The sequence below is a fragment of the Chelonia mydas genome, chromosome 2 (assembly GCF_015237465.2).
Source record: "Chelonia mydas isolate rCheMyd1 chromosome 2, rCheMyd1.pri.v2, whole genome shotgun sequence".
Classification (NCBI taxonomy): domain Eukaryota; kingdom Metazoa; phylum Chordata; order Testudines; family Cheloniidae; genus Chelonia; species Chelonia mydas.
Window position 1 is genome coordinate 85,537,719 of NC_057850.1, and position 12,291 is coordinate 85,550,009.

The 12,291-nt window shown below is 36.3% G+C and overlaps 1 protein-coding gene across 17 annotated transcripts in view; it reads left to right on the top strand.

Moving 5' to 3' along the window:
• PTPRM (protein tyrosine phosphatase receptor type M) overlaps nt 1-12,291 on the top strand; it is a 699,958-nt gene that overhangs the window by 173,087 nt on the left and 514,580 nt on the right. For all 17 annotated transcript variants that reach the window (XM_043539842.1, XM_043539843.1, XM_043539845.1 and 14 more), the window contains exon 2: nt 3,879-4,001. In XM_043539842.1, coding sequence (XP_043395777.1) covers nt 3,879-4,001 — 123 coding nt within the window. The remainder of the gene's footprint in view (nt 1-3,878; nt 4,002-12,291) is intronic.

The following is a 12,291-nucleotide window of genomic DNA, read 5'->3' on the forward strand; positions in this document are numbered from 1 at the left end:
AAATACCTTGAAAAAACTTAATTCTTGTTGGAAAAAATGAAGTCAGTAATAGCTTTCATTTTATCTTAACTTTCTGGCTGAATCCAACAATGTATTCAAGATCTATAATAAATTAGCCATGTAAAAACAGAACATTTTTTCTCAAGAAATAGAGTTCTACAGTGGCATAGAGTGAACTGGATGAAACACTACAATTACTGGGGACAATTTTATTCATTCTGAATGCCACAGCTTTTAATATCTACAAGAAATAATAGACCCTTTGTACATAAAATTTTTCTCAAGAATCCACAAATTTGTATGAAAGCAGTACAAACCAGAGAAACTTAATGGAACAGATACATCCTATTTTCTTTAAAATATTTCAGTAAGTCTAGAAATAGTACTTTTAAAATATAGTTGAGCTTGTAGATATTTTAATGCCAGGGTAACATGGGAAAATTGCTTTGCTTGATTAAATTATATAGCTTTTAAAAGAATGTTTCTGCTGTGCTCAGTATCACTAAATGTGACGTGATTAAAGTTAGGATGCATTTTATACACCTTTATCATTTTTGTCAATTAAATTCAGAAGTGAAAACATGATTTAGAGAAGGTGATATAGTCTGTATTTTAATTGTTAAAATAAACTCAGTTAAATAGAACAATAATGATTTTAAGTAAAACGTATCAAACATTTGTAGCTGAGTTTAAACAATCCTCTAATTTGTTGGTTGCAAGTTTTTTTTTTTTTTTTTTTAAAAACAGTGGAAGAAACATGAGGAACTAAGGTTGTTTGGGGATATTGATACATATTTTTCCTTGTTGTCTTGTCTATATCATGTTCAACTAACTGAACATCAGTGCAGAAGGAAAACATTCAGTTTTCATTTTGTGCAGATAGAAACCAAGTATAGTAATAGCAGTGTGCCAGAACAGGGAGTAGAAAGATGGAGAGCGTGACTAGCAATTAGTGTAAAGATATTGTTGTCAGCTGTTTTGGCCTATTTATGAACAGCTTTGCCACATTTCTAACTAAATTATATGTGAATATCAGAATTACCTGTGAACAAATAAAAGCCATTCAAACTGCCATGGTTCTTGATTGTCAATACTTTGTTCTCTCATTCTGTTATGCTCTCCAGCTGTTTCTCAAATATTTTCAGTGTTTTTAGTTCAGCTTATGAAACTTCCTGTGCACCCAATATACATATCTGACACAGTTTTTTAATCTACAAAACACTTCCTAATAAGTCAATTTTTGTCCAGCTCAATTTATTAATGTTTTATCTTCTGAAAACCAATTCAGAGGTTAACATGGGTTGACATCTATGCTATTAAGGATCTCATGTACTTCAGTCAGTAGTTTTCTCACCTAACTATTTAAGGCTAGGCTATCTTACAGTGTGATAATCTGGTCACAGTGGCAGTGTAGAATGTAAAAGTCTTCCTCTTACATATAGTCCATATGTGAAGATTAGATTAATTTAACTTTTAAAAGAGGTTATATATAAAAAAAAAATATAAGGTGATGACACTCAAGTGTTTGATGGGTATAAATACAAAAGATGAAGAGCAGTTATTTGGGGAACACATGGTCAGTAATAGGAAAAAAACAATAACAAAAGTTATCAGACTTCCTGATGTATGACTTTGCAATAGTTTAACATGAGAAATGATGGAAAACAGTAGAAAATATGTTGAGAAATGCTCCTGCATTGGCAGAGAAAGATGGCGTGGATAGACTTGTAGGTCTTTCCCATCTTCTTCAGTCCTGTTTATCTATATTTCTGTGAACTTCATAACTGGAGAGAAGGGGAGAAACATCTAATGGCAATATAAAATTCACAAAATCTTCACTTTCACAAGTATTGGACTTTGTAGGAGCACTGTTCTTATCCTGGGTTTAGGAAGAACTGACATTTTTAGGTGCCATTTCAATGCATAAAGACCTTTTCATAATGGAGAGAATTAAATTGATACACCATAAATTTTAACTGTAAACCCTAGCGTACTGCTAACTTTTTTTATTTGGTCATATGCATTCTTCCAGGATTTACTTTGTAAATCATCCCTTGAACCATTCCCTTGCTTTTCTCTGGATCCCTTTCTGAGGGACATTCCCTATAAAAATTCATGCATATTTTTCTCTTCAAATAGTGAAATGCGAGGTCAAGTCTACTTTGTTCTGTGTCTGAAACTAAGCACCTAGACGAATTTTACTACATCAAGTAATATTTACGCAAACATTAGAGCATATGTCCTGCAAATGCTGCATAATAGTTTAAATCTTCTCCCCACAAATGTTACAGATGTCGCTTAGTATGCTTTCAACAAATCTGTTTTATTTCTGAATTTGTTAAATTTGGTTAAGAGTGATGACTTAAATCTGTTGTCAAGGTGAACGATTGAGTTTAGTGCTGTAAGTTCTTTAATGAGTTTTTTGGTACCCAGTGGACTATCTCTAATTGAGACTTGTACTCCTAAAAGTGATACAGAAAGATAGTGTCCATTGGTGCTAATTTCCCTGGCATACCAAGAGCTATTGAATAAGACTCTTCTACATGGCACAGTTTAGAACAGTGTAGGTTGACCTATGCCTCTGAACTAGGGCATACACAATATGTTAAGTGAGATTCACAATAAAAGGAAAGCAGATGGCAGTACTTGGGGGGGAGAGGGAAGAGATGCTTTATTGACTGTTCGTTAATGCAAAATGAATTTTATAGTTATAATTCTCACAAAATGTGTCTCATTCTCAGTTATGAGCCAGCAGTATGTAATAGGAAGGCAGTAGTGGGTTGTAGTAAGACTGTTTTGCTAATATTTTGGTTATTTTATCCATAACTCATTTGTTTCCTTATAAAGTATTTTGGAAACTCTTTAGTCATGGATTTAATAATATTGTAGGAGCAATTTAGGGACTTCTTTTTAAGGTTTTGTATCTATATTTTGTTTGAAGCTCCCTTTTCAGTGAAGCTTGGCAAATTTAGGTCTCTTTTATGTTTGTACAGTCTGGTCTCAAAATTGAGGGTCAGCCCCCAAAGTTTAGTTTCATATGAACAAGTGCATCACCTGTTTTAATGTGGACTGAAGTATGCATGATTAGGGCTGTATTTTGTCCACAAAGTTTCATTTTCATGGAGTAAAATGACAGACTTCAGGAGGAAAGATAGCATTTTATAAACAAATTTTAGTAATTCTGTCCATACTGGCCATTTTAAGAATGCTTACACACCTGAGGAAAGAAACAAAGAATTTCTATTTTCTTTTGTGGTTGCTGGACCCCTACTGTGTTCATAATGTTGTATTCTCCAGGAGGTTGAGGAGTGACACTACTATTAACAAAATAAAGCTCTGGCAACTATAAAAGTGAGCAGACATTCTAGGTTTTCTTTCTTCTATATGCTTGATATTTTATTTTACTCTGCTCTGCCTTTGAATGGTCTAGTCCCCCTGCTCTGATGACTGGACAACTGAGGAGGAAGGGAAGGAAAGCACAGAAACAGTACTATTCCTTTTTGGAGAATTTTCTCCAGAGCCACCTGTTTTCTTCTCCCTTCTTCCTTGCTTGCTCTCAAAGATGTGATCTTCAGGTTCAGGTCTGTTGGCTCCAGCCAGTGCTCAGTGCTGAAGGAGTTCTCTTGGACTCCTTTTTTTGTTTGTTTTTTGTACTGGATGCCAAATAGTAAGTGAAACATTGACTGAAATTCTAAATTTCATGTTTGTCCCCTCTGAGATTAGATTTCCACAGCAAAAAGATTTCCTATTTTCTGTGAATCTATCATGACTGTGACTCAAATTCAGCTTGGTATCCAAATGATTCGGAAAGGAAATAGAACTCATCATCTGATATTTGCTTGCTCGATTTAATTTGTACCTGTGCATTTATTTTACAGGAGGTTGTTCCTTTGATGAGCCATTTAGCTCCTGTGGATATAGTCAATCTGATGATGATGATCTTAACTGGGACCAGGTGAACACACTGTTAAAGCCCTCATCTGATCCGTGGATGCCATCAGGTTTGTTTTCAGTTCAAACTCCTTTTCTTTCATTTTAGCTTGTAGCACTGTGTGACAGTGCTATTGAGAGAACATTGCTTCATTTAAATCTTATTGCAATTGTAGTACTTAGCTCTTCGAAATGATTTGGGTAACTGTGTGACAGAACATTCTGCAAAATGAAGTTGTATTTTGTTATGCTTAAAACTGTAGGCAAAAGGTTTCAAACTTTGATACCTGTAATTAGGAAAGAGAGAAAGAAACTAGAATGAAGGAGTAAAAATTAATATGTAGTAGTAGTAGTAGTGGAAAGAAATCTTTTAAAAAGGAATATTCAAAAGGGAAAACATCTTGCAGAGAAAACAATGGTTTTAAGTATTTTTTTTAAAACAAATTGAAAGGTAATACAAACTGTTTTGAAGAGAAACACTTAAAAAAAAAAAAAAAAGACTAAATAAGGGGCCAGATGCAATATCTTAACACTTGCATTGCTTGCAGTACTAACTATCTCTTTCCTTCCACAAACAGGAAGTTTCCCAAATTTGGGGGTATTTGGACAGGTTTTTGCTCTCTACAATTTGATGAATGTACTTTTCAAGGTGTTCAGTTTCCAAGGATAAGAATCTAGTTAATGTAGGTAGTGTTATTGTTAGAGAAAGGAAAATGACTTGTGTGTAATATAATTTATCATATGTCACTTGACTTGATTCTTTGTCCTCCTGCCTTCCTGTCAGAGTGTGAGATGAAAATCCTTGATGTTTTAACTTCCTGGTTATCTAGTTACATGGACATTTAATTTGGGAATAAATTGTATTGAGAGATCAGGGAGCTCTCTCCTCTCCATTCAGAAAGGAAGTGAAATGTTCTTGGAGTTCTGGACAAGAACATGGACAATTGCTCTCTGGTAGTGACATACATACTGATGCTTTGAAAGGTCAAAAACCCCTTTGACAGCAGAGGAATTCTCATTTGGCAAACAATAAAGACAACAGATTCAAGAGCAGAGATCCAGTCAAGTAGTATCAATTTTTCCTCTTCACTGGTGTAGACATTTTTTTCTTTTCTTCTTGTTCAAATCATTTTCTTGACAATTTTAATTAGTTTTCAGTTAGCCTTGAACAATGAGTTATGAGAAACATTTAAAAAAATTGATTTGAAGTAGTTTGTCAGCAGTTTCTGAGCTACATATTTTAGAAAAACTAATTTCTGACGGTAATGAGTAGAACAACTTAGATTAATGGCTTGTGGGGAATTCTTGGCTTTCACAGCAAAAAGCTTTATGCAACAATATTAAAATACTAGACTAAAACAAGTACACTCAGTTCAGTAGTCCCTTGGCAACAGCAAAATTAATGTATGTGACATGGCTAATTTTAGGCAGTATGCTTCAATGAGTGAGTTGATGTCAAAATGTAACATTTCATATTAATTAGGTGGCAGTGGGGGGAAGCATACCATTTAGTTCTTGAATTGGGTATTTGATTTATTTTACTCCACAGAGACTATTAAAGGTTAAGATAGCTCTACTTCAAATAGATAGCTGTGTTAGCTTTAAGCAGTAAACTATTTAAATAGGACCAAAAATAAGAAGTTGTATATGGCAAAAAAAGAGAGGATTTTTAGAATGCCTAATATTTACCAAGATGCTTTTGTCAGATTTACGGTGTTTGTTGTAGGATCTTTCTGAACTGTATTAAAAATAAAAGCTGGAATAAACAACACCTAGCACAATGGAGTTCTAATGTTAATTGGGGCCTTGGTGTGCTACTGTACTGCAAACATAAATAATGAATTAATTTTTACTGAAAGAAGTAGGAGCATCCACTGCCCTGTTTTATTTGGAAACTATCATCAATGTACTGTTGGTGTTAATCTGGAAATGCACAAGAGCAGACCAAGAAAGGAATGAAATTCGTGCATTTATACACAAAATCATATGGCCTGAATATTTGTTAAGCCTCCACCATCTGCTTAAAGTGTTAAGAGTCAGGTGTATGAGGAGTCAGCTGGAATAAGCAGATAGTTCATTAACTTATTTCAGAAAAGAAGTTGTTCACAGGATGAAGATAAATTAATTTAAACTGTAAATTTGACTTCACAATTACATCATCTTATTCCTGCACTTTAAAATGCTATAACAGTGGTGGCCATTCCTTCTCTCGAACCCTTCATCTCTCTCCTTACCTTCCTAAAGAACTTTTATCTTTTATAAATGATATCAGAAAAACAGATTTGATTAATAATCATTAATTATGTCTATGTTATACTAACTGCATAGCCCAACTGAATTCCTTCCCATTGTTACTTTGACATAATGGTACGCATACCTTAATGAAAATTATACAAAATATTAAATCCTGTTATAGCTGCAGGAAAACATACGAAGATTATAAAAAAAATATTTTGGACCAGTGATCAACATCTGACCTCTTACTAGCAAACTGGGTTAGGAGCAGAGTTTTCGTTTTAGGTTAGTTGTCCTTTGGATGGGATTCCTGCTAATATGGTCCCTGGAGATGCCATCTCCTCCCCCAATGCGTTTGTAATGAAATAACTTTCTTTCTTCTACAGCCTTTCTTCATCCAGTTACAATCTACTCTCTGTCTGATCTCAGGCTCCATTCCCCTTCCCGCACCCATTTACTCCTTTTCTCTTTCTCGCTTGTGTTCTGTTTTTGTGTCTCACATTCTAGCATTCCCTTTATGTCCCCCCTCCTCCCCACCACCATGCACACCTTTGGTGATGTCCTGCCAAATTCATCATGGAGCTTCAGTGTTTGGAGCAAGCAGCTGTCTTCAGAACTCATTATCTCTGGAATTTTCTCAGAGGAGCCCCAGAGTGTATGGCATAATAATAATTCTAATACTTGGCCACTTTGTGGTGCTTTACATTATTGTCAAAGCAGAGTACAGAGATTCTTGAATTATCACATGCCCCTGACATGCATAGGAATGCACGTAATACATGAGATTTGTAAAGAGCAGTTGGCCCTGCAGTTACGAAACCTCACAATGACACTTGGTGGGTGGCCAGAAAAGTAGGAAGCAGGGGCAGAACTTGGATCAGGAAGAGAGAAGAATAGAAGAGGAGAGAGCAATGTAGGCATTAGCTGAATGGATAAAGAATGAGGGAAAGTTAGGATGTAGGCTGGAGTTGGGGGATCTATGTCAATAAGCTGACTATACTCAGACGGAGGAAGGGAAGTGAAGCAGGATCAGATTCTAGATCACAGGATTGAGAAGGAATTAGTAGGGATCTGGAGAAGAAAGGGATGAAAGAGAATATTCATATGGCTCAGATAAGAATCCAAAGTTGTTCAGGCTCTTCTGAATCAAATAATGTTCCCCTGGTATCAGTTTGCATGCTGCAGATGTGACTCTTGTCACTGATTGTGTTGTAGTGATAAATATATGTATAATTGTAAGTGAGAAATGGAAATATTACCAATAGTGTGCTTATGTGTTTGGCACGTCCTTTGTATAATTTTCATTGGTGTTCTTGTAATAAAACACTTCAGTTGTGCGTCCTCCTTTATGCTTCAGTCTGTCCTCAGTTCATTTCCAAAGTTTAGTGGAATCATTTCTTTTGTCTGCAGCAGTGGTTTGATGTTGATGAAAGAGTGTAATTGAATTCACAGAGTGACTGACCCCTCTTTTTGCTGTGATTTAGGATTGCTTAAGATCAGTTGTAAATCATTCCTTTACAGGCTACCTTTTGGATACTCAAAAGGTTTTCTAAGTTTAACGACCCTCATGCTATTCATGAATGTGGTATTGGCCAAATGTTGGGGGAGGAATTTTGTCTGTACCTTGTGAGATGAAAAATATGTGATTTACACTGTTATATTTAGTTTTGGATGTGGTTATATGCTTATTTGCATCATGTATGCATAGCACTGCTGAATGCATAACAATGCACATACAATTAATTGGTAAATTCACATAATGTTTGATGCAAATGATTATTTTAAGTAAGTGGCCTGTTGATGTACAGCTAGTTGATATTCCATAAAACAAGATAGTGATTACATTAAGTCTTTAATATTAAGGACCTTTAAGTGGTTAAAGTTAAAAATAAATATTTCTGTGTTAATTGTATTTGGGAATGTCATTATCCCTGTCTGGAAGGTGAATAAATCCAATAGAAATCAATTGATTAGCCTACTATTTTAAATCCAAATACTGTCTAACCATAAAATGGTTATGGTACTTTGCTTTGATTACAAGAAAAGTGTTTTAGCATTTAATATATTTTCTCAGTAGGTTTTGTCTTCCTATTTAGCAGCAATGTTCCTGCTTCATTATACATCTCTTATGGTGAACTGTTTCTCCTACGTAATTTTAAATAGCTATGTTCTGAAGTTTGTTTAAATGTTATCCATAGAAAATGTAAATTAACATCAAAAGGTGGGATTTGCATGTGCCACATTCTCTTTGTTAAAGTTACATTTTATTTTTCATGGAATTTTTAAGATTTTACAACACTGGAAAATGAAGCATATTATTCTGCCCATGAGTAGTACCCGTGTAAGCTTTCCTGTATAGCCTGAAACTGTGTGCCTTTCTAACACGCAGAAAGCTACTTTGTGTATCTGTTCAATCTTTGGAGCCTCTGCTGAAACTGCCAATAAGGGTGCCACGAACTGGCTGAATTTGTCATGTGATGACACACGAGTCATGAAGTATTGTTTTTGTGACCCTATCCAACACCTTCCCGTTGTTTCCTCATTTATTTGAAGCTTGTCTACACTATAATTTGTAATCTGCTCAGGCCAGGACCCTCGTCTATCTGTTCTGGGAGGTTTCTAGCATACTTTGGTCATTGTACAAATAATTAATCTTCTTCTTGTTCAGCCAATTGCTCAGACAAACACGTTTGTTTACATTTGCTGGAGATAATGCTACCCACTTCTTGTTTACAATGTCACCTGAAAGTGAAAATAGGTGTTCTCATGGCACTGTTGTAGTCGGCATCACAAGATATATATGTGGCAGATGTGCTAAAGATTCATATGTCCCTTCATGCTCTAACCACCATTCCAGGGCACATGCGGCCATACTGATGATGGGTTCTTCTCGATAACAATCCAAAGCAGTGCGGACTGGCGCATGTTCTTTTTCATCATCTGAGTCAGATGCCACCAGCAGAAGGTTGATTTCTTTTTTGGTGGTTCGGATTCTGTAGTTTCTGCATCGGAATTTTGCTTTTAAGATTTCTTAAAGCATGCTCCACACCTCGTCCCTCTCAGATTTTGTTTTATTTTTATTTTATGTACAGTTTTTTTTACATAATTCTACATTTGTAAGTTCAACTTCCATGATAGAGATTTCACTACAGTATTTGTATTAGGTTAATTGAAAAATAATATTTCTTTTGTATTTTACAGTGCAAATATAAAGTGAGCCACTGTACACTGTGTTCTGTATTGTAATTGAAATCAATATATTTGAAAATGTAGAGAATATCCAAAAATATTTAAAGAAATGGTATTCAATTATTGTTTAACAGCACAATTAATCATGCGGTTAATTGTGATTAATTTTTTTAATCGCTTGATAGCCCTAGTTTTAATGAGTCTGACTCGAGCTCCGAAAAGCTGCACTCAGCACTCGTGACTGTGACCAGTAGAGTGAAAAGAATCCTTAAAGCTGTCCACACATTAGGAAAAGTGTCCTTCAGCTCTGCATCATGAATGAATTGGAGAACTTGGAGAGGGCTTCCTGTGTGACAACATGTAATGGATGTTGTCCAATTCAACATAGATGTCTTAATCATTGATGTCTGAATGTTTCCCACATGTCAAAGCCTGGTCAAGGTTAGTACAATTGTTAGTCTTTTCCTGTCTGCCAGCAGCTTACTAAGAAACCCCAGGTCTTTTCGTGGTGCTTCATATGTCTGAATGTTTCTTTGATGGACATTCGAGCAGGTCAATGAGCGAACAAAAAACTCGCTCTTGAATATTTCTTCTGAGCTTCCCATCACCTTTTCTCTGCCCTCATAACCGAACTGTCTTTTCTTCCGATGAATACAAGTTTCCTTGAAGACCGGCTCAATTAGTAAGTTTTCCAACATTTCTTTGGCAGCAGTGATGTCATCTTCAAATTTGTCTCTGTAGGCCACTATGAAATCAAGGCAGCTTCTCATCAAAGTGGTGGAGATTGCGATGTCCATTGACTGAGTTTGTAATACGTTTCTTACAACATTTACTTGGAACAGGATATTGTGCAAAACCACAGTTGAGACCAGAAATTTGAAGTAAGTGATTTGGTTTGCCAGGCTTTGCACATCTTGTCCAATTCCAGCCTCGGCTTTACTCAACTGTGCCAGTTCCATCAGGGCATCAGAAATCTCCGTCACTTGGTACCTTCCAGGCCTTACACTGTCAATGCAGCTCTCTCAGCGAGTGTCACTTAGCAGCTTTATGGACAGAGTTATAACATTGTCCATGAGGATCTTCTATCTGATACTTGATGCTGAAAACAGGACTACATCCTCTGCAGTAATTGGAAGAAAGATACTGAATCTAAAGAAGATGACGCTGCATCTGACACAACCAGGTTGAGGGAATGACAGTGACAAGTCCTGAAGAAAGCTCTTGGATCAAACGCAAGGATCCTTGTCTGGACGCCACTGTTTCTTCCCTTCATGTTCACGCCATCGTCATAGCTTTGGCTGCAGCAGTACTGAAGCTTCATTTTACTCTCATTCAAAACATTCAGAACAGTTCTGTTAGGCATTTTCCAGTACTGGAAACAGATAGTGTTCCTTTACTTGGATATAGCCATCTTTGTCAACAAATCTTATTTACTGGAAACGTCATATTGTTGATTTTGCCCAGTTTGTTCAAAATTGTGCAATTAATATCGGCAGAGTTTAGGGTCACTGGTCATAAAGCAGGATCTGATGTATCGATTTGTAGTGTGCAATTTTTCTCACTGCTGTTAGTGTCATCATGTGAGGCTGATGCTTTATCATTTCTCTCCTTTTCATGTAAACCAGACTGTTCTTTGTCATTACTCTCTCTTTCATGTGAACCGCATTTTTCTTTATCATCCCTCTCCTTTATGCTGCCAGGAAAATTGGACTATTCTCCATCACTTTCCTCGCATTTCCATTCCTTATCTGCAGGTAAATCTCTAATACCTTAGTAATAGGACTTCCATCATTTACGCTTTGCTCGTTAATTTCTTCTGCACTGGGACGATCGCTACTGCCTAAAGCACAGTCTGTTTCTGATCTTTTCCCATCAAATTTGCCCCTTGCTGCAAACTAGATTGCAATTGAGTTTTTTGCTTCTAATGCTGAGCTCCTCAAGGCTTCTTCACAGGCATCTTTTTTTTTTTCTACTGAGGAAAACAGACATTATTAGGGAGAGCAAAAGTCTATGTTCCGCAGTCTTAGAAAGTCCTCAGACATTACGTGTTAAGCATGGCAAAAGATTATAAAAGAAATACTGTTACTAGCTGTGTAAAGATGCCAGAGATATCTTTTGAATCCCTATCATTAAATATGTCCTTTTATTAGTCACTACTTACACTCTTCAGTTGTAAAACACAAGTACATTTTCACAATTACACAATAAAACAAGGTTCACAATATCACAGCTGAGCTCTCACTTCACTTCAGTTCTTTCTTGTATTTCACTGACTGGCGATGCTCCACTCCACCCCGCAAAGGCATGGCTGACAACCATCTAGGAGGTTTGGGGAAAATGTAGTTCTCAAAGTTTGGAAAGTTCCACAAGATTCTAAAAAGGTCCATAACATTCTAGGAGGTTAGTGAAAAATGAATCCACATACAGAATACCTGAAACATGTTTCAAACATTCTATTTTCCCTTTTGTCCCTAACAACAAAAACAGCACCCCGAGCCTGGCACCCCCACCAAGTCTGGTACCCCTGGTTGGCTGGGTCATCTGTCCCTAAATCCAGCTCTGGAGCTCACGGAGCAGGAGTCACAGAACCTTGCGTATTCAGGAGGGAGGAGAAATATCACTGTATTACCTGTTTACTAATTATTCTAGTGGGGAGAGGGGGGATCTTAATTCGTTGCAAGGCTTGTCTTTCTTTTTGCCACATCGGTTAGTCCCATTAGATTTCTTCTCATGGTTCCTTCCATTTAGAAATGAAGAGGGAATGGGCCAAAACCCTTCCAAACTAGATATGGCTGAAACTTGGGATTTTTGGTTTCCAGGAAATTTTGACATTTTGAAATTTCCCATGAACTGGAGATTCCATGAATTTTTCACTTTGTAAACACTGACACTTTTTTTTTTTCCAAAACTAAATATGCTCCAAGCCACCTTGGTATT